At 43.5% G+C, this 23,054-nt stretch overlaps 1 protein-coding gene across 3 annotated transcripts in view; it reads right to left on the reverse strand.

The window, feature by feature from the left end:
- Window positions 1-3,842: 3,842 nt before the first annotated feature.
- Window positions 3,843-23,054, reverse strand: part of LOC148150905 (S-adenosylmethionine decarboxylase proenzyme-like) — a 32,695-nt gene continuing 13,483 nt past the window's right edge. The window contains exons 2-9 of one of the 3 annotated variants that reach the window (XM_087983149.1): window positions 19,315-19,387; window positions 16,172-16,298; window positions 12,558-12,660; window positions 11,432-11,474; window positions 10,821-10,965; window positions 10,648-10,740; window positions 9,342-9,497; window positions 3,843-5,575 (exon numbers count right to left, since the gene is read on the reverse strand). In XM_087983149.1, coding sequence (XP_087839275.1) covers window positions 5,435-5,575; window positions 9,342-9,497; window positions 10,648-10,740; window positions 10,821-10,965; window positions 11,432-11,474; window positions 12,558-12,660; window positions 16,172-16,288 — 798 coding nt within the window. In that variant the 5' untranslated portion in view covers window positions 16,289-16,298; window positions 19,315-19,387 and the 3' untranslated portion in view covers window positions 3,843-5,434. The remainder of the gene's footprint in view (window positions 5,576-9,341; window positions 9,498-10,647; window positions 10,741-10,820; window positions 10,966-11,431; window positions 11,475-12,557; window positions 12,661-16,171; window positions 16,299-19,314; window positions 19,388-23,054) is intronic. The other 2 variants (XM_087983141.1, XM_087983147.1) reach the window with 2 other exon arrangements.

Below are 23,054 nucleotides of genomic sequence, written 5' to 3' on the forward strand. Positions count from 1 at the left end.
AGCCCAAGACCCACAAACAGAGCTGCATCAGGGCACTATTTAAACAAGTCACAACACATTGCAGCACCAGGGAACCAGGAGAACCTGAAAAGAAACACTGAAAACGTATTCAGGAACAACAGGTACCTGCTCAGTGCTGTCTCCAGATTCCTGCACCACAAACCTGAACAGGAAGACAACAGCCCATAGATTCGAGCCACCCTACCATACAATGACATTTAAGATGACCACCAGACTACTCCAGTCCCTTGGCATCATGGGAGCCCAGAAACATACAATATTAGAATAACTCCTGATGATTTTAAAGGATCCTGGACCCACGGCCAGCAGAACCAACGTAATATACAAACTACCCTGCAAGGACTGCAACAATCACATTGGACAGATGGGCAGGAATCTCATCACCAGGGTACACAAGCACCAACTAGCCACCAAAAGACATGACCAACTATCACTGGTGTCCAATACACAGACAAAGAGGAACACCAGTTCGACTGGGGCAGTATATCCATCCTGGGACAGGCTAAACAAAGACATGCACAGGAATTCCTACAGGCCTAACATTCAGATACCCCTAACATACATAAAGATTGGGACCCCATTTACGAACTTCACAGAAACAGTATTGATATCGCTCACCACAACAAACCAAGGCAGATAAATAGCAAGCAGACAGAACAGTCACACTTCTTCAGAAGCTCACTGATCTTATCTAGAATGGTGACGAAACGTCTGAAAACAAACTCACCAGCTCAGCGACCAAACAGATAACCTGAGCTACAAATCTTCTCCAAAATCTCTGGCCATTTTGGCAATAAGTAAAAAGTATATTATCTAAATGCTGAGAGATTGTAGAGCTTAACTGTAATGGGACCCGAGTCCTTGTGCATGAATCACAAAAGGTTTCTGTGCAGGTATAGCAATTAGGAAAGCTATTTGAACCATTACCACAAAGGGAAACGAAGGTTTCTCAGTTGACCAGGAGTGATGAGACTGCCTGAGTACTGTCCATACTGATCCCCTTACAGAAAGATGTAAATGCATTGGGAGGCAGTGTACCTCCAAGGAAACACTTTAACCAGACTAATTAGGGGGTTATTTTATGAGGAAATGTTGGACAGGCTAGGTTTGTATCTGGAGTTTAGAAGCATAAGGCGACTTAATTGAAACATAGAAGATCCGGAGGGATCTTAAAATAATAAATGTGGAGATGATGTTTTCCCTTATGGGTGAATACGGATCAAGGGCTCATCGCTTATCAAGGGTCACCCATTCATAACAGACTCGTCACAATTTGTTAATGAGGACTATCTCTTTGGAACTCATTCTCAAAAAGGTAGCAAGAGTTATAGTCATACAGCACGGAAAAAGACCCTTCAGTCTAACCAGTCCATGTCAAACATAATCCCAAACTAAACTAGCCCCACCTACCTCCCCCAACATTTTTAAGGCAGGGGGTGACAGATTCTTGTTAAGCAACTAAAAGGTTATCTGGGGTAGATAGGATTGCAGATCTGAGGTTACAATCAGATAGAACATAGAACAGGCCCTTCGGCCCACGATGTTGTGCCGAACATTTGTCCTAGCTTAAGCACCCATCCATGTACCTATCCAATTGCCGCTTAAAGGTCACCAAAGATTCTGACTCTACCACTCCCACAGGCAGCGCATTCCATACCCCCACCACTCTCTGGGTAAAGAACCCACCCCTGACATCTCCCCTTTACCTTCCACCCTTCACCTTAAATTTATGTCCCCTTGTAACACTCTGTTGCACCCAGGGAAAAAGTTTCTGACTGTCTACACTATCTATTCCTCTGATCATCTTATAAACCTCTATCAAGTCACCCCTTATCCTTTGCCGTTCCAACGAGAAAAGGCCTAGCACTCTCAACCTATCCTCGTACAACCTATTCTCCATTCCAGGCAACATCCTGGTAAATCTTCTCTGCACCCTCTCCAAAGCTTCCACATCTTTCCTAAAGTGAGGCGACCAGAACTGCACACAGTACTCCAAATGTGGCCTAACCAAAGTCCTGTACAGTTGCAACATCACTTCACGACTCTTGAATTCAATCCCTCTGCTAATGAACGCTAATACACCATTGGCCTTCTTACAAGCTCTATCCACCTGAGTGGCAACTTTCAAAGATCTATGAACATAGACCCCAAGATCCCTCTGTTCCTCCACCTCACTAAGAACCCTACTGTATTCCGCATTCTTATTTGTCTTTCCAAAATGGACAACCTCACACTTGGCAGGGTTGAACTCCATCTGCCACTCCTCAGCCCAGCTCTGCATCATATCTAAGTCTCTTTGCAGCCGACAACAGCCCTCCTCACTATGCACAACTCTACCAATCTTCGTATCATCTGCAAATTTACTGACCCACCCTTCGACTCCCTCATCCAAGTCATTAATAAAAATTACAAACAGCAGAGGACCCAGAACTGATCCCTGCGGAACTCCACTTGTAACTGGGCTCCAGGCTGAATATTTGCCATCTACCACCACTCTCTGACTTCGACCGGTTAGCCAGTTTTCTATCCAATTGGCCAAATTTCCCTCTATCCCATGCCTCCGCATAAGCCTACCATGGGGAACCTTATCAAATGCCTTACTAAAATCCATGTATACTACATCCACTGCTCTACCCTCATCCACATGCTTGGTCACCTCCTCAAAGAATTCAATCAGACTTGTAAGGCAAGACCTACCCTTCACAAATCCGTGCTGGCTGTCCCTAATCAAGCAGTATCTTTCCAGATACTCATAAATCCTATCCCTCAGTACCCTTTCCATTACTTTGCCTACCACCGAAGTAAGACTAACTGGCCTGTAATTCCCGGGGTTATCGCTATTCCTTTTTTTGAACAGGGGCACAACATTCGCCACTCTCCAGTCCCCTGGTACCACCCCCGTTGACAGTGAAGACGAAAAGATCATTGCCAACGGTACTGCAATTTCCTCTCTTGCTTCCCACATAATCCTAGGATATATCCCGTCAGGCCCGGGGGACTTGTCTATCCTAAAGTTGTTCAAAATGTCCAACACATCTTCCTTCCTAACAAGTATCTCCTCTAGCTTACCAGTCCGTTTCATACTCTCCTCTTCAACAATACGGTCCCTCTCAAAGGTCCTGATGCTTAGGCAAACTGTTATCCAAACATTTGATTATCTGAAAAAATACACCCTGCCCATGTCGTTCAGATAATCGAGGTTGTCCTGTACACCTAATTCCTGTGAAATGTTTCCTTGTTGGAAAGTCTAGGTCCAGGGTTACTGTTTCAAACTGAGTCACTGCCCACTTTAGACAAACAGAAACCTTCTCTCAGAGACGAGTGACTCTTTAGAATTCTAAAGGTGATGTAAGCAGAAGCTGTGCTTCTTTTTAAAAAAAATAGGTAGATATTACTGGAAGGTAGATTGTTGATTAACAAGCGGAGGAAACGTTATCCTGGGTAGGCAGGCCTGTGCAGTAATCATTACAGAAAGGCTGAGCAATTTCAAGGTGCAAAGGGCCTGCTCCAAATTTGCAGTTAAACCCATTGGTTTTGACACAGAACAGCATTTGGAGGTGAATTGACTTCATGCCAGGATAGGGCCTCCCCAGCTATTACAAAGCTCTGCCTAATATTAGCATGTGGGCAGATCCCCAGGATTCAAATTATCCAGATTTTACTGTAATCAGATTGTATTCTTTCAAATGTTACTTGGCTGTTGTACATCTAATATTGTATTAACCCCACATTTAACATGCAAGACAAAATAACTAAGTTGGTGTGAGTTCACTGCACTGAGATAAATACTGAGGAAATGAACAAAGCAGATGTCAAATTAATAGATTCCATAAATCTTAATTTTATTTAAGCATTTTGTTTGCAGTATAGACAAAAGATTTCAGAAGTTGAATTAAAATATTTTAAACAACTTGGCAACAAAGTTCTAATGGCGCCAAAATTTCCCCCTTAACAGATACAATGAAATGTAATGAGCAAATTAACTTCATCTTTCACAGTAAAGGCTACAAATCAGTACTCAAATTCTCTATCAAAAATGTAATAACTGTTTTAGTTAACTGTAATAGGTATAAGCACCTCAATCCATATCAAACTGGAATAAAACATTTTGGAAATGGAAAGCTATGGAACCTCAGCACTGAAGAATAGAATGTCTTCATTAATAAAGAATGATTGGTCCACAACGAACTGGCAGTCTTTACAGATGTTTTCAATGCCACAGTAATCACTGCCAATAACTTTTAGTTTATAAATAGAACCTTATAATTAATAAATGTGGTGAAATATACCAACCATTTAAACAAACAGATCTGTAATTAAATGGTACCAACCAACCAAGAGCATTCCCCCTATTCCTGGGAAAAATGCCATATCATGTTCCTATGCGTGCTTATCAAAACTCAGAACCCCTGCTACAAGTTAGGCCAAATTTCCAAAAATCAGTAACCATGAACTAAAACCGTGAAGGTATTTTTAACACCTATAATTAATACCCCATCTTCCTGATTATATTTTATGGCCATGCCATTTCTAGTGTCCATACTATCTGCACACACCGTAACAAATTAACAGAAATCATGTATTAAGTGAGACAGGAAAAAAAATACACAAGGTATCATGGGATGTTCACAATACACAAGGAATTATGGTTACTTACAGCAAAAGTGACTGTAACTGAACAAGTAGATTCTATATTGCCTATTCATTTTTAAATGGGGAAAATCATATGAAACAACTGGAGTCGGTGATCCCTGGCGTGCTTAAAGTAGAATGCGCAGTTTTCTCAGCCAATGAATACTTCTACTCATGAAGTAATCCATTATTTCCCCCGTGAGAAACTAGTTTGCTAAAGAATTAAAGCTAAACAAGAATCCTAACATAATATACTAGTCATATTAGGAGTCTGCTCAAATTCCTAACAAGCTGTCTGGGCATACGGTCAACATGAACAAATGAAGAACTTCCGATTCTTTAACGACATCTGATGGAGAGGAAACAAGCAAATAAACTGTTCTAAACATACCAGGGCCCTCACCTAATGAGGCCGGAAACCTTGTCTGTGGAGAATTTTTGGCGTCACTTGTAGAAAACCTATATGTTGTACATTTTTAAACTTGCAAGTGTTATATAATTGTAAACAATAAGCACCAAATTGCTCTACATGCACTTCAATATTACAGCAAGAATGACCTAGCATAACTAAACAGAGAAAAGGGCATCCATGCAAGATTTCCAACTCTTTGTTACAAGGACAGTTACATTTCAAACTTGACACAATTCTATTGTGGTTACATACAGGGCCTACAAAATGGATGAAATGGTGGCAGTGTGAAGTGTGGCCCTTACTAGCCTGAACTAGAGGACAGCCACCATTTACCTTGCACATTTTTTTACGTTTTTTCATCTTTGTTATTCAACTCTGCTGTCTCTGACAATTCTTGACATAACTAGAAAAGACAAAATTGTAATCATTGAACTGGGCACACTGGCGATCGAGGCGCTTGAATCCTTCAATTTTCTGGGGAGAAGAAAATGAATTGCGACATTTGGAATTCTGCAATGAAACAAAAACAACGCATTACAACAAAGGTGGGTCTCACAATTTATAAACTCAAACATCCAGTGAATGCTATACAAAAGTTCCATGGAAAAGAACACAATAGTTGTTGCCACTTTTTAGAAAGAATTTGAAAAATTCCAAAAAATGGATTAGCCTGCAGTAGATTAGGCTGCTCGACTTTTTATTCCTTCATATGTAAGCACTGCCAATCCCTGAAAACCCAAGATGGCGTGACCTTATTCAACTTCTGCACTTTGCAGTGTAGGTTCCACCGAATATTAGAGTTGTAGGCTCCTGACCCAGCAAGTGAAGGAAGGACAACATCGTTCCAAGTCACAAAGGTTAAAAAAACTTTAAATATGGTTCCAATATGTCTGCAGGCCTTGGCCTAAGTGGCAACAGTCACATCCACAAAGTTCAATTGCAGAAACCTTGGTGAGTTGCTGCAGTTTATCTTTTAACTGGAACATTTAGCTGCCACTGTGCACAAGTAACCCACGGTCTCTTAGATGAGGTTAAAAAGCCTCATTTAGGAAATGAAGACTATTCCAACAGATTCCCGATTTGGACTTTGTAGATGGTGTCCAAGTTTGGGTAGTTCCGATGATCACTGTTTGTTACAGCATCTGTCTTGTTCCTGACAGCTCAGAATTTACAGCTAGTCCAATTCAGTTTCTGGTCAAAGGTATCTCTTGTAATGCTCAGACGAGAATTGAGCGATGGCAATATCACCGAATCTCTTCGGGCAAATGGGCCATTGTCTGGGATCAACTGTTACTTACCACACATGCAACCAAACTGGAATGCTGACCACTTCGTGGAAAGATAGAAACTAAGAACAGAAGATTCAATATGATCACAGCTCATGTGCAATTTCAATGCCATAATTCCACTTTCTCCCTATGTTTTTAAAATCCAAAAAAATTAGCAATCTCTCAAATATAGTTGAGTGCCCCACCTGCACAGACTTGCAGCAAATTCTACAGCTGACCACCCTATGAACGAAATGCCCATAACTTCAGTCCTCAATGACTGCTATTTGAGAACACATTCTTTTGTATATACACACCCTCTGATATATCACTATTTAATTGTCTGCACTTCTGCATTTCACACTGATGTGCATGTCACATTTATCCACATTATATTGTATCTGCCATGTGTTTCCTCCTACACTCAACTTGCTGAGATCACAATGAAGCGTCCTTTCATCTTCACAACTAAATCCCACCTGGTTTTGTTCCCAAACTTAGAAATATTGCAATTGGATCCTTTATCCAAGTCATTTATATGTATTGCCCATAGCTGCAGTCAATGACCTGACCCTTGCAGCACGTTACCGCCTGCCATCTGGAAAAAGACAGATTTATTCCCATCCTGTTTCTGGTCTGTGAACTGTGCCAGTACATTATCCTCATCCACATGCTTTAACGTTGGCCAGTAGCCGATGTGGAACCTTGTCTAAAGCCTTCCTGAAGTCCAAATACACATCCACTGGCTCCCACACATTAATTCTATTAATTACATTGTCAAAAAAACTCGAAGATTTGTGAACCATGAATTCCCTTTCTTTCATGGAGAGCTGGTACAATTACTACATTTAAAAGGCACCTGGATGGCTATATGAATAGGAAGGGTTTAGAGGAATACAGGCCAAGTGCTTGAAAATGTAACTAGATTAATTTGGAATATCTGGTCTGCATGGATGAGTTGGACTAAAGGGCTTATTTCCATATTGTAAATCTCTCTGACCCTATGACCTTAATCACATGAATGCTTTCCAATTGTTCCAAATGTTATCACCTACCTTATAAGAGTGAGCATTTGCTGCTTAGCAGGCTCATTGATCTAGGTACATAACTTTAGAGTTCTTGTGGCACAGTGCTAGTGTCCTTACCACTGAGCCAGGAGGTCCAAGTTCAAGTCCTACCTACTCCATTAGTAGATAACATGTGTGAGTAGTTAACAAAATATCTAAACTCCAGCATTGCCTCCAATACTGAGGGGAGGCTAACTGCTCCGTAATTCTGTTCTTTCATTTTAAAAAGTATGTAGCTTACAATTGCCACCCTCCAACTCACAGGAATTGCTCCAGAACCTATTTTACCTCAAGGCTGTTTCATTCCGTACTCTGCACTGCAGATTGGCAAGTCCCAGGATTTATCTGTCTTTAGCCCTATAAACATACAGCACTGTTTTTAAAATTGAACTAATGTTGATTTTCTTCAATTCCTCCCCCGCATCATAACTTTGGCTCACTAACATATCTTAAAAATTGGGTCCTTTCTTGTGACAAGGAGCAAAATGGGTTCAATTCTTCGGTCTTTCCTGTTCCGTTATAATTCCCCTCATTCTATCATAGAACCCCTACAGTGTGGAAGCAGGTCATTCTGCCCATTGAGTCCACACCAACTCTCCGAAGAGCATCCCTACCCTATTTCCCCATGGCTAACCTACTTAGCCTGCATATCCTCGGACACTATGGACTAGCATGGCCCATCCACTTAACCTGCACATCTTTGGACTGTGGGAGGAAATCTATGCAGAGATGGGGAGGACGTGAAAACTCCACACACACAGGTGGCCAAGGCTGAAACTGAACCTGGGTCCTTGGCGCTGTAAGACAGCAGCACAACCATCAAGCTACCGTGCCACCCGACTGTAAGGAACTTGCATTTGTCTTTACAAATACCTTTTTCTTTACATTTTTATATAAGTTTTAACTTTTAATACAAGTTTACTCATACTCCAATCCCATATCCCCTGATCCTTCCCTTCCTCTTTCGCTAACTTTAAAACTGCTACCAGTCCTTAGTCTTGTGACTTTTCATGGCAATTGTGTGTCAATTCTTTGATCTCATACTGGTTGAGCCACCTTTCCTTTTTTTGTATTGCTCTGTATAGAGATCGACTGCTTCACTATTTGAGGAGATGCAAATGGAAGCGAACACTCATCATCTGTAAACATGCCCACTACTGATGTTATAAAGAGAATGTCCTTGATCAAACAGCAGCACCTGGGTGCTGAGATGATTAGCCTCTATCAACAAACACTGATTTGGATCCCATTTACTATCCTGAGAAAAAGAACAGGAAATAACCACCATAAGAAATGACATCACCACAGGAAATGACAGCACCAACCTAAGGACACCCAAACAAATAGAAAGCGGGCTACACCACCAGTGCTCCATCTGAGCCTCATGTCGAGTTTCTGCATTTCTAGTCAAGTTGCAACAAACTATGTAGCCATTGTCACACTGCACTTGTTGTAACTTCTATTCTAAATGCTTTTTAAACTCCGATGCTTCTAACAGTATTCGGAAGAAATATTGGCAAATCTTTTTAAAAGTAATCCAGTCCTGAAATATATACATTATTGGGAATGTCAGAAATTAATACTCATTCCCTGTTGTGTGGACTGTAACAGAGCAGACTTTTAAGGACAACAGGCTACTTAAAAGACGTCAGTGAAATAACTGAATATTAACAGCAATCTGATGACTCCTTTGTTACTTAAATATATCATTTTATTTCCTGATTTGAGAGCGATGGTTCAAAATTTGAACCTGCCATGGTCGGGATTTGAGCATAAGTGGTCCAATACACTTGGTCTTCTCTCAATCAAAGATCACCTGAAATATTATCTCTAGTTTCTCCTGGCACAAATACTGCTCTCGCCTGAGGGCTCTAAGCATTTGTCTACTTTATTTCAGAGGTCAACCATATACTCGTTTTACAGAAAAACCTAGAATCTCACCTGATTAACAAAAAGGGTTGTGACAAATTTCCCTGGCTTGAAGACATCTACCACTTTTCTGATTAGGTCATCGTAAGAAGTCTGGGCCAGGTTAGTCTCAAAGCTAACATAGGAGAAGTCTGGCTCTGGGGTGATATGAATTGTCCAGTAAGTTCCCTAAAAAGACAAAGCATTATATGACTCATTTCAGTTAAGTTATAATTACTTTATTAATTCCGTAGAAAAGATTCTAAAGTCAAACATTTCCTCTGCATTATTTGCATATTACATTAGTGGTCCTGAAGTAGCACAAAACAGCCAAGTGAATTTTAAAGTCTGTTCCTTCGCCTACTCCAGATTTCAATAACATATCAGAACCTTCAAATGTTTTCATTTCTCCTTCAGGATTTTGATATATTCATATTGTCAGATGAGTGCATTTAAAAATTAATTTCTAAGCAACTGGTAAGCTCATTCAGCTAGGTTGTTAAAAACAGCAATGTATGCTATTAAAAAGATGTTTTATGTACTAAAAGAATCCCACGTGATCCCACAGGAAAATGTATTTAAAGATCTGTCCCGTAACTTTGAAGAGAAAGATCCTCATTCCATAAAAACTCAACTCTGGTAGGACACATTGTAATCCACAATTGTTCTCAACACAGTATGATCTGCAGCCAACAGGAGCCAAGTGTGATTTCCTTTTGCATTCAGGACAGCTATATCCTGTGAGTACACAGATCACTTTGCAACTATCTTGTCTGCAAGATCAGAAGATATACTGGTCTGAGATGTGAACACCCTTACTTCGAAGTTCACAAAAGCATCATTTCCAAAACAAGGAAAAGAATCTTCATTTGCAATACACTTCAGCTTGAGAGATATGGTAAGTCTCATGTTTAAAGACTGCAACCTGAACAAGCTACATTTGTCTAGGCCATCAAAACTACTCTTAATAGCCGGCATCCCAAAATGATTTTTCAAATGAAATGCTTGTCAAGTGTATAAACCTTGAACAAATTGCATAGCTGATTAAAAAGCTGTCTGAGCACACTTCATTCAGAAAATGTGAAAAGGGCACAGTATTTCACACAATGGACAACTGTCATTGACTCTTACAAAATGATTTCTCTTGGCTAAAAACATTTCATTTGTATTAGTCAGTTAAACTTTGGGTGCTTATAGAATAAGTCAAGGCAAGCTCGTGAGATGCAATGCCTTCTAACTTGGAGACATTTTTATTTGATGATGAGGGAAGGGGAGGGCAGGAGGGAGAAGAGACACAGATAGGAAAAAATTAGAAGTTCAAGATAGGACGCAAACTTACATCCACTTTCATTCCATTCATTGAATACCCACAAGGATCGAACAGTGTGGCATCAATGACTGAACCTGGTATCAGGTCACGAATTCCACTCATCTTAAAAAAAAAACACCATGTTTCAGCTTCCAGAGATTAAAAAAAATGTTTTTAACCTTTAAAGTTTATTTCATACATACTCGAGTGACATCATTTACAGTAACACCATCTTTCATGAAGAACTGGTCCATGACAACTGGATCAAGCTCGCTCATCAGAACCTCAAGTGTCTGATCCGGCTGTTTGATCCCACTATCCTCTGGCATATCCAGAGTGTAAAGATACCTAGATCAAACATAAATGACAATATTTGAATGAAACTTTACATTAAAAATTCATAATTGGTAAGCATTCAGCAAAATGCACTTCTACAGAACTCAACTATGAGACCTATCACTTAGAACAGAACAACTGCTTAAGACTTGTAAACAGAACCATGTGGGAATATGATTATGATTTGAGCTTAAGGCTGACTTTCAGTGTTTGAAATACAAAAAAGTTGTCATTCTGAAGTACAACACAATTGCACCAACCTGGACACAGCCAAAGTCATCTGTAACTAACCTAACTTCACAATAAGCTGGGACAGAGAGTTGGTAAAGTCATACGTGACTTATTGTCTTGTTCTCTTTCCTTTGTTCTGATGGCATTTTCCTGAAACTTCTCCAAAACAATGGTTAAAAGGTCAAATCAGAGCACTGAATTAATTGGATCCATGTCCATAAAAATTTGCAGGAGGATTTCAGCTTACCAGCAATCAGAATTCATACGTCCCATGCAATAGGCCGCCCCATCTGGAGTGAATAAATGCTCACGGTTAGAGACCAATATGCTACAATAATTTCAGTTTCCAAGTCAAGCACCATCTTTTTGAATTGACTTGTAAAACAAGATTGATAGGTGGCCACAGATAACAAACTTTTAATGTTTTGATACAGGTAGGCAACTGAACAGACTATAGCAGTTTTGACATATCCAAATTCTCCTGAAAAAATACTCAGGATACTGGGTGAAATGTGATTAGACAATCATCTGTTGTGTTCAAATAAGTTAGATCTTCATTCCAGCCACTGCTGGCTGCAACAACCAAACATGAGCTCATTTCTATTGGTTATGGCTTTCTGCTGCTCCAACGCCATGACCACCAGTGTCCCTCACTACCTATCTCCCACCTACATGTGGCCCTTAAACACTGAAATAGTAACATGTTTTCCCCTTGTACGCTGACAATATCCAGTTCTACTTCACTCAACTCTTCCCGAATTACTAACTGCATGTGTAACATCCACTATTAAACTGAGAAATTTCCAATTAAATGTCATTGTCTTCACTGTCGATTCTACATCCCAATCTCCTGAATCTGTTACATAAATGCTACCCTTGAATAATGCTACCCCCTCCAAATTGCTTCCAATTTTTTTTTTGAATGTCACTATTCTTCAACTTCAGCACACAATCTGGCATCCTGCAGCCTCATCTCTAACAGCTGGCACATTATATTTATTTGCTTCAATGTTTATCATCAATATGTCTACTCTGTTACAAGTGATATACACCTACAGATGCAGTCTTTAGATCAGTCTTTTTGTTATCGAAGTAATATTGAGTCTCGATTGCTGAATTATTCCTCAGTTCACTTTTCTCTACCATTCACTTCCCCTCATTTTCAACTACTTTGGGAAGACAGGACGCTAATGTGCAGAGTGCTTCATGGAACACACCTGGAAAACATCGATTTTCCTGCTCCTCAGATGCTGCCTGACCTGCTGTGCTTTTCCTGCACCACTCTTCAACCTTGCTTCACATATGTTCAAATTTGCAAACAGATTCAGCACTGAAGATTTTATTAGCTTCAATAATTTCTGAGTTGAACTTACTTGGGAACACCATATCCAGAAATTCTACCTCCTCCTGAAAGTTCCTATGTGGGTATTCCTGATGTGCTGGCTTCACAAAGTTTTTGCCGGAATAGAAGAAATCCTGTATTTAAGATACACGCACAGATTTCAATTAGGTGGATTTAGAGCTTTTACAACACAAGTAGTGACTCTTAAAATTAGCTGCTAAATGTTCAACAAATGGTGAAGACAAGACATATGGTGTTACTTCCTAACAATGTGCTAGTGTCAGTTTTCTTTTAAAATGTTTGGCTGCAGTCAGGAAGTTCCAGAGATTGACAGAAGCCAATTTGTGCAGATGTGATTTAAGGATTATGAAACTCTGAATTGTGAAGTATGTCAATTATACGATGCTGCATGCCAAACACACTATTAGAACGAAATCATTATAACAGATATCATTTCATCCCCTGTATATACATTACAATCGTTTGCATTTCAGTTTCTTGTGCCACCACTCTAACTTTCACTAGTTCACTTGTTAGCTATACCCATTACAACAGTTGAATGTTCCTCCTGCAGAATATGGGAGGTAAGGGTGTCCCTGCTGACTACATCTGCAGGAAGTGCACCCAACTTCAGCTCCTCGAAAACCGCGTTAGGGAACTGGAGCTAGAGCTGGATGAACTTTGGATCATTCAGGAGGCAGAGGGGGTTATTGAGAGGAGTTACAGGGAGGTAGTCACTCCTCAGGTACAAGAAAAAGGCAGATGGGTTACAGTCAGGGGACAGAAAGGGAACCAGCAGGCAGTGCAGGGATCCCCTGTGGCCATTCCCCTCAACAATAAGGATACCGTTTTGAGGGGGGACGACTTACCGGGGAAAGCTGTGGGGCACAGGGTTCATGCACAGAGTCTGTCCCTGCTGCTCAGAAGGGAAGGGGGAAGAGGAGCAGAGCAGTAGTCATTGGGGACTCCATAGTTAGGGGGACAGATAGGAGGTTCTGTGGGGACAAGAGAGACTCACGGTTGGTGTGTTGCCTCCCAGGTGCCAGGGTTCGGGGATCCTTAAGGGGGAGGGGGAGCAGCCCCAAGTCGTGGTCCACATATGCAGGAAGAGAGATGGGGATTTAAGGCAGAAATTCAGGGAGCTAGGATGGAAGCTTAAGAGTTAGGACGAACAGAGTTGTCGTCTCTGGTTTGTTGCCCATGCCACATGCTAGTAAAGCGAGGAATAGGGAGAGAGAGGAGTTGAACACGTGGCTACAGGGATGGTGCAGGAGGGAGGGTTTTGGATTCTTAGATAATTGGGGCTCTTTCTGGGATAGGTGGGACCTCTACAAGCAGGATGGTCTTTATCTGAACCAGAGAGGTACCAATATCCTGGGGGGGAAATTCACGAAGGCTATATTGGGGTGGGTTTAAACTAATCCAGCAGGGGAATGGGAACCAAAATTGTAGTTCGAGTATAGAAAAGGTTGAGGTCCAAAATCAATTTTCAGGGATGCAGGATGGCACCGGCAAGCAAGAATTGGTTTGAAGTGTGTCTACTTCAACGCCAAGAGCATCAGAAATAAGGTGGGTGAACTTGCAGCATGGGTTGGTACCTGGGATTTTGATGTTGTGGCCTTTTTGGAGACTTGGATAGAGCAGGGACAGGAATGGTTGTTGCAGGTTCCAGGATTTGGATATTTCAGTAAGAACAGAGAAGATGGTAAAAGGGGGGGGTGGTGTGTGGTATTGTTGGTCAAGGACAGTATTGCAGTTGCAGAAAGGATGTTTGGGGACTCGTCAATTGAGGTAGTATGGGCTGAGGTTAGAAACAGGAAAGGAGACGTCACCCTGTTGGGAGTTTTCTATAGGCCTCCGAATAGTTCCAGAGATGTAGAGGAAGGGATTGCAAAGATGATTCGCGATAGGAGTGAGGGAGACAGGGTAGTTGTCATGGGGGACTTCAACTTTCCAAATATTGACTGGGAACACTATAGTACGAGTACTATAGATGGGTCAGTTTTTGTCCAGAGTGCGGAGGGCTTCCTGACACAGTATATAGACAGGCCAACAAGGGGCGAAGCCACATTAGATTTGGTATTGGGTAATGAGCCCGGCCAGGTGTTAGACTTGGAAGTAGGTGAGCACTTTGGTGTCAGCGATCACAATTCTGTTATGTTTAATTTAATGATAGAAAGGGATAGATATATACCACTGGGCAAGATTGTCTGACAATCACCTGATGAAGGAGCGTCGCTCCGAAAGCTAGTGTGCTTCCAATTATAGACCAGTGAGCCTTTCTTCAGTTATTGGTAAAGTGTTGGAAAAGGTTATAAGAGATAGGATTTATAATCATCTAGAAAAGAATAATTTGATTAGGGATAGTCAGCACAGTTTTGTGAAGGGTAGGTCGTGCCTCACAAACCTTATTGAGTTCTTTGAGAAGGTGACCAAACAGGTAGATGAGAGTAAACTGGTCGATGTGGCATATATGGATTTTGACAAGGCATTCGATAAGGTTCCCCACAGTAGGCTATTGTACAAAATGCGGAGGAATGGGATTGTGGGAGATAAAACAGTTTGGATCAGTAATTGGCTTGCTGAAAGACACAGGGTGGTGGTTGATGGGAAATGTTCATCTTGGAGTCCAGTTACTAGTGGTGTACCGCAAGGGTTGGTGTTGGGTCCACTGCTGTTCGTCATTTTTATAAATGACCTGGATGAGGGCGTAGAAGGGTGGGTTAGTAAATTTGCAGACAACACTAAGGTCGGTGGAGTTGTGGATAGTGACGAAGGATGTTGTAGGTTACAGAGAGACATAGATAAGCTGCAGAGGTGGGCTGAGGGGTGGCAAATGGAGTTTAATGCAGACAAGTGTGAGGTGATTCCTTTTGTCGGAGTAACCGGAATGCAAAGTACTGGGCTAATGGTAAGATTCTTGGTAGTGTAGATGAGCAGAGAGATCTCTGTGACCATGTACACAGATCCTTGAAAGTCGCCACCCAGGATGACAGGGTCATTAAGAAGGCATAGAGTGTTTTAGCTTTTATTAATAGAGGGATCGAGTCCTGGAACCATGAGGTTATGCTACAGCTGTACAAAACTTTGATGCGGCCGCAACTGGAGTATTGTGTACAGTTCTGGTCACCACATTATAAGGAGGACGTGGAAGCTTTGGAAAGGGTGCAGAGGAGATTTACTAGAATGTTGCCTGGTATGGAGGGGAGGTCTTACGAGGAAAGGCTGAGGGACTTGCGGCTGTTTTCGTTGGAGAGAACAAGGTTGAGAGGTGACTTAATAGAGACATACAAGATATCAGAGGGTTAGATAGGGTGGACAGGCCTTTTTCTAAGTATGGTGACAGCGAGCACAAAGGGGCATAGCTTTAAATTGAGGGGTGATAGATATAGGACAGATGTCAGAGAGTAGTAAGGGTATGGAACGCTTTGCCTGCAACGGTAGTAGATTCACCAACTTTAAGTGCACTTAAGTCGTCATTGGACAAGAATATGGACATACATGGAATAGTGTAGGTGGGATGGGCTTCAGATTGGTATGACTGGTCGGGGCAACATTGAGGGCCGAAGGGCCTGTACTGCGCTGTAATGTTCTATGTTCAAATGTGGATTACGTGCAAGACCTACAAAACAATGTCAAAGTTACCTGAATGGAATCAAAGCCGCAGTACTCACGAGCAAGTTCCAACAGGGGTTCCAGTGCTTGCAGTAAGAGGGTGGTACCGCATGTCTTCAAAATGAAACGTCTCTTGGAGACAAACATGCTACTCTCACTGTAAAACAGACAAAATTAAAAAATTAAAGATGATCTCCCACATCTCAACTTTTAGAGTTCTTTGGCAATTTAAACAAACTTTTAAAACAGGATATTGTTCACCATCTTCATTACCACCTGAGCGTCATAGAAAGCTACCACCTAGAAAGAACTTTCGAAAGCTGATTGGAGGCAGATGTTCACAGGTAAAGGGACGGCTGTAAAATGGGAAGCCTTCAGAAATGAGAGAACAAGAATCCAGAGAAAGTATATTCCTATCAGGGTGAAAGGGAAGGCTGGTAGGTATAGGGAATACTGGATGATTAAAGAAATTGAGGGTTTGGTTAAGAAAAAGAAGGAAGCACATGTCAGGTATAGACAGGATAGATCGAGTGAATCCTTAGAAGAGTATAAAGGAAGTAGGAAATCAGGAGGGCAAAAAGGGGACATGAGATAACGTTGGCAAATAGAATTAAGGACAATCCAGAGGGTTTTTACAAATATACTAAGGACAAAAGGGTAACTAGAGAGAGAATAGGGCCCCTCAAAGATCAGCAAGGCAGCCTTTGTGTGGAACCACAGAAAATGGGGGAGATACTAAATTAATGTTTTGCATCAGTGTTTACTGTGGAAAAGGATATGGAAGATATAGACTGTAGGGAAACAGATGGTGACATCTTGCAAAATATCCAGATTACAGAGGAGGAAGTGCTGGATGTCTTGAAACGGTTAAAGGTAGATAAATCCCCAGGACCTGGTCAGGTGTACCCAAGAACTCTGTGGGAAGCTAGACAAGTGATTGCTGGGCTTCTTGCCGAGATATTTGAATCATCGATAGTCACAGGTGAGGTGCCGGAAGACTGGAGGTTGGCAAACGTGGTGCCACTGTTTAAGAAGGGCGGTAAGGACAAGCCAGGGAACTATAGATCAGTGAGCCTGACCTCGGTGGGCAAATTGTTGGAGGGAATCCTGAGGGACAGGATGTACATGTATTTGGAAAGACAAGGACTGAATAGGGATAGTCAACATGGCTTTGTGCGTGGGAAATCATGTCACACAAACTTGATTGAGTTTTTTGAAGTAACAAAGAGGATTGGTGAGGGCAGAGCGGTAGACGTGGTCTATATGGACTTCAGTAAGGCGTTCGACAAGGTTCCCCATGGGAGACTGATTAGCAAGGTTAGATCTCACGGAATAAAGGGAGAACTAGCCATTTGGATACAGAACTGGCTCAAAGGTAGAAGACAGAGGGTGGTAGTGGAGGGTTGTTTTTCAGACTGGAGGCCTGTGACCAGTGGAGTGCCACAAGGATCGGTGCTGGGTCCTCTACTTTTTGTCATTTACATAAATGATTTGGATGCGAGCATAAGAGGTACAGTTAGTAAGTTTGCAGATGACACCAAAATTGGAGGTGTAGTGGACAGCAAAGAGGGTTACCTCAGATTACAACAGGATCTGGACAAGATGGGCCAATGAGCTGAGAAGTGGCAGATGGAGTTTAATTCAGATAAATGAGAGGTGCTGCATTTTGGGAAAGCAAATCTTAGCAGGACTTATACACTTAATGGTAAGGTCCTAGGGAGTGTTGCTGAACAAAGAGACCTTGGAGTGCAGGTTCATAGCTCCATGAAAGTGGAGTCACAGGTAGATAGGATAGTGAAGGCGGCGTTTAGTATGCTTTCCTTTATTGGTGAGAGTATTGAATACAGGAGTTGGGAGGTCATGTTGCGGCTGTACAGGACATTGGTTAGGCCACTGTTGGAATATTGCCTGCAATTCTGGTCTCCTTCATCTCAGAAAGATGTTGTGAAACTTGAAAGGGTTCAGAAAAGATTTAGATTAGATTAGATTACATTAGTGTGGAAACAGGCCCTTCGGCCCAACAAGTCCACACCGACCCGCCGAAGCGCAACCCACCCATACCCCTACAGTTACCCCTTACCTAACACTACGGGCAATTTAGCATGGCCAATTCACCTGACCTGCACATCTTTGGACTGTGGGAGGAAACCGGAGCACCCGGAGGAAACCCACACAGACACGGGGAGAATGTGCAAACTCCACACAGTCAGTCGCCTGAGGCGGGAATTGAACCCGGGTCTCTGGCGCTACAAGGATGTTGCCACGGTTGGAGGATCTGAGCTATAGGGAGAGGCTGAACAGGCTGGGGCTGTTTTCCCTGGAGCGTCGGAGGCGGAGGGGTGACCGCATAGAGGTTTACAAACTTATGAGGGACATGGATAGGATAAATAGGCAAAGTCTTTTCCCTGGGGTTGGGGAGTACAGAACTAGAGGGCATAGGTTTAGGGTGAGAGGGGAAAGATATAAAAGAGACCTAAGGGGCAGCTTTTTCACGCAGAGGGTGGTGCGAGTATCGAATGAGCTGCCAGATGATGTGGTGGAGGCTGGTACAATTGCAACATTAAGAGGCATTTGGATGGGTATATGAATAGGAAGGGTTTGGAAGGATATGGGCTGGGTGCTGGCAGGTGGGACTAGATTGGGTTGGGATATCTGGTCGGCATGGATGGGTTGGACCAAAAGTCTGTTTCCGTGCTGTACATCTCTATGACTCTGAGTCTGACCCACAGTTAATTCTCCACCTTTGCCAACACAAGTTACAAGTGTCCCCTCTGCCTCCAAACAAATTGTTGGAAAGAAATGTTTCAAATTCAGACACTTTCCCTCTCGTAACTTGCTGGTCCACAATATGCCACTGAGTAGTAGCTCTTGGGCTCCCTAACAGAGCTTGGGTGCAAGACTGGCTCATTCATCCCTTTAAGCCTACTCCCCAATCTAGAAGGTCACAGCTGCTGGTTTCAACTCCATTGTCCTGTTCTTGTCTCCAAATCTCTCCAGAAACTCTCGACTTCTCTGGTCTATTAAAAACAAATTTATCTCAGCCTTGAACAAATTCACTGGCCCAGCCTCCATTGTGGATGGAGCACTTAAATAAGCATTAGATCTTTGGATACAATATTAAAGAAGAATTATTAGCATTTGTCACAAAAACAAATAGTAATGGAAACCTTAACCTGAATATAGATTGGGTCGGTCAAATTTTCGAAGGTTTGGAGAATGCTTGTGACTATTTCCTGGAATAATACACTACGGAATAAAATAGAGATCAAGTTTTATAAAAAAATCCAGTATTCCACAATTAGCAGAATTAATGAGTATTGCAAGAGATCCACTGGGGAAATAATGACAATAGCACAACTGAATTCCACACTAAGTTTGAAAACAATATTGTCAGCTATGAAGATTAAAAATGAACATTAGTTAGATATGAGGGAAGAGCTGGCTATTGTTGATTGGGTAAACAGACTAAAATATAGATGGCACCAATATAAGAGATGTGGTTTAAATTACTGAAAAAAACATCAGGATTTAGGATTGCAAGTGTTTTAGAAGTTAGAAGGCTGTTGATTCTATTTTTTTCATGTTTAATCAAAGTAACCAGAAACATAAAAATAGATTGCAAGAGCTTCTATAAGTATATGAAATAAAGTCACTTTGAAGCAGGCAGGTGACATGATCATGAGGAACTGGGACAGACATGGAACAAATATTTTATGTCTTCTGTTGTGAAAACAGACACAAATCACATACAAGAAACAGAGGGTCACTGGCAGTGTGGGTGCACTAAAAGTGAAGGTCGAACCTTGCAGAAGCAGTGTGCTGCATCATTGTACTAAAAGAGATAGCTACAGAAATGGTGTAACCACAGCTATGACTTTTCACATCTCTAGATTTTGGGATGGTGTCAGCAGCTTGGAAGCTAGCTAGCTATGCCTGGAAGGCGGCAAGAGAAAAGAGAAAACTACAGGGCCATTACATTGACAATCGCTGGGGAGGAAGTAGAAAATGGAGTATTAGGTTGACAGACAGTGAACCACAGAGTGCCGCACGCTTAACTATTAACATTCTATATTAATAACTTAGATACATGACTTTGTTTGATCTATGTTTGCTAATGGTATGAAGCTAGTTGCAATTGAAGCTGCAGGGTACAGCAAATTGAGAGACAGGTAAAGTGTCAGGCAACAAGGTGGTTGATGGAGAAATGAAAGACCATTTATTTGAGTTAAATGAAGAGAAAATCATTTTTAATGGCATTAAACACAAAGGTTGATGTATACAAAATCCTGAGGAGAAAGTGAGGACTGCAGATGCTGGAGATCAGAGCTGAAACTGTGTTGCTGGAAAAGCGCAGCAGGTCAGGCAGCATCCAGGGAACAGGAGAATCGACGTTTCGGGCATAAGCCCTTCTTCAGGAATGAGGAAAGTGTGTCCAGCAGGCTAAGATAAAAGGTAGGGAGGAGGGACTTGGGGGAGGGGCGTCGGAAATGCGATAGGTGGAAAGAGGTCAAGGTGAGGGTGATAGGCCGGAGTGGGGTGGGGGCGGAGAGGTCAGGAAGATTATTGCAGGTTAGGGAGGCGGTGCTGAGTTCGATGGATTTGACTGAGACAAGGTGGGGGGAGGGGAAATGAGGAAACTAGTGAAATCCGAGTTCATCTCTTGTGGTTGGAGGATTCCTAGGCGGAAGATGAGGCGCTCTTCCTCCAACTGCTGTGTTGTTGTGGTCTGGTGATGGAGGAGTCCAAAGACGTGGATATCCTTGGTGGAGTGGGAGGTGGAGTTGAAGTGTTGAGCCACAGGGTGGTTGGGTTGGTTGGTCCGGGTGTCCCAGAGGTGTTCTCTGAAATGCTCCGCAAGTAGGCGGCCTGTCTCCCCAATATAGAGGAGGCCACATCAGGTGCAGAGGATGCAATAGATGATGTGTGTGGAGGTGCAGGTGAATCTGTGGCAGATATGGAAGTTTCCTTTGGGGACTTGGAGGGAGGTGGGGTGTGTGTGGGGTGTGGGCGCAAGTTTTGCACCTCCTGCGATTGCAGGGGAAGGTGCCGGGAGTGGAGGTTGGGTTGGTGGGGGGGGGGTGTGGATCTGATGAGGGAGTCACAGAGGGAGTGGTCTTTACGGAATGCTGATAGGGGAGGGGAGGGAAATATATCCTTGGTGGTGGGGTCCGTTTGAGGTGGCAAAAATGACGGCGGATGATGCGCTGTACATGGAGATTGGTGGGGTGGTAGGTGAGGACCAGTGGGGTTCTGTCCTGGTGGTGGTTGGAGGGGCGGGGCTCAAGGGCGGAGGAGCGGGAAGTGGAAGAGATGCAGTGGAGGGCATCGTCGACCACGTCGGGGGGGGAAATTGCGGTCCTTGAAGGAGGAGGCCATCTGGGTTGTACGTTTTTGGAACTGGTCCTCCTGGGAGCAGATGCGGCGGAGACGAAGGAATTGGGAGAATGGGATGGCGTTTTTACAGGGAGCAGGGTGGGAGGAGGTGTGGTCCAGGTAGCTGTGGGAGTCGGTCGGTTTGTAGTAGATGTCTGTGTTGATTCGGTTGCCTGAGATAGAAATAGAAAGGTCGAGGAAGGGGAGGGAGGAATCTGAGACTATCCAGGTGAATTTGAGGTCGGGGTAGTAGGTGTTGGTGAAGTGGATGAACTGTTCAACCTCCTCGTGGGAGCACGAGGCGGCACCGATACAGTCATTGATGTAGCGGAGGAAAAGGTGGGGGGTGGGGCCAGTGTAGTTGCGGAAGATGGACTGTTCCACATATCCTACGAAGAGGCAGGCATAGCTGGGGCCCATGCGGGTGCCCATGGCTACTCCTTTTGTTTGGAGGAAGTGGGAGGATTGGAAAGAGAGGTTGTTCAGGGTGAGAACCAGTTCAGTCAGTCGAAGGAGGGTATCAGTGGAAGGGTACTGGTTGGTACGGCGGGAAAGGAAGAAGCGGAGGGCTTTGAGTCCTTCGTGATGGGGGATGGAGGTGTACAGGGACTGGATGTCCATGGTGAAGATAAGGCGTTGGGGACCAGGGAAGCGAAAATCATGGAGGAGGTGGAGGGCATGGGTGGTGTCCCGAACGTAGGTGGGGAGTTCTTGGACTAAGGGGGACAGGACCGTGTCGAAGTATGCGGAGATGAGTTCGGTGGGGCAGGAGCAGGCGGAGACAATGGGTCGGCCGGGGCAGTCAGGTTTGTGGGTTTTGGGCAGGAGATAGAAACGGGCGGTGCGGGGTTGTGGGACTATGAGGTTGGAGGCGGTGGATGGGAGATCCCAAGGTGATGAGGTTATGGACGGTCTGGGAGATGATGGTTTGGTGGTGGGGGATGGGGTCATGGTCAAGGGGGCAGTAGGAGGAGGTATCTGCGAGCTGGCGTTTGGCCTCAGCAGTGTAAAGGTCGGTGCGCCAAACTACTACCGCACCTCCCTTGTCTGCTGGTTTGATAGTGAGGTTGGGGTTGCAATGGAGGGAGTGGAGGCCTGCGTGTTCAGAGGGTGAGAGGTTGGAGTGGGTGAGGGGTGGGGGAGTTCAGGTGGCGGTTAATATCGCGGCGGCAGTTGGCTATGAAGAGGTCGAGGGCAGGTAGGAGGCCAGCACGGGGTGTCCAGGTGGATGGGGTGTGTTGGAGGCAGGAGAAGGGGTCGTCAGAGGGTGGGCGAGAGTCTTGGTTGAAGAAGTAGGCACGGAGGCGAAGGCGGCGGAAGAATTGTTCGATGTCACGCCGTGTGTTGAACTCATTAATCCGAGAGCGTAGGGGAATGAAGGTGAGGCCTCTGCTGAGGACTGATCTTTCATCCTCAGAGAGGGGTAGGTCTGGAGGGATGGTGAAAACACGGCAGGGCTGGGAGCTAGGACCTGGTGTGGGGCTGGAGTGGGGTGTGGGGGCGGGGTTAGGCCTGGGGGCGGGGTTGGGCGTGGTGATGG

Source organism: Chiloscyllium plagiosum, unplaced genomic scaffold (genome assembly GCF_037043375.1).
Source record: "Chiloscyllium plagiosum isolate Xiang-an unplaced genomic scaffold, Cpla_swu_hap1 HiC_scaffold_3, whole genome shotgun sequence".
Taxonomy (NCBI): domain Eukaryota; kingdom Metazoa; phylum Chordata; class Chondrichthyes; order Orectolobiformes; family Hemiscylliidae; genus Chiloscyllium; species Chiloscyllium plagiosum.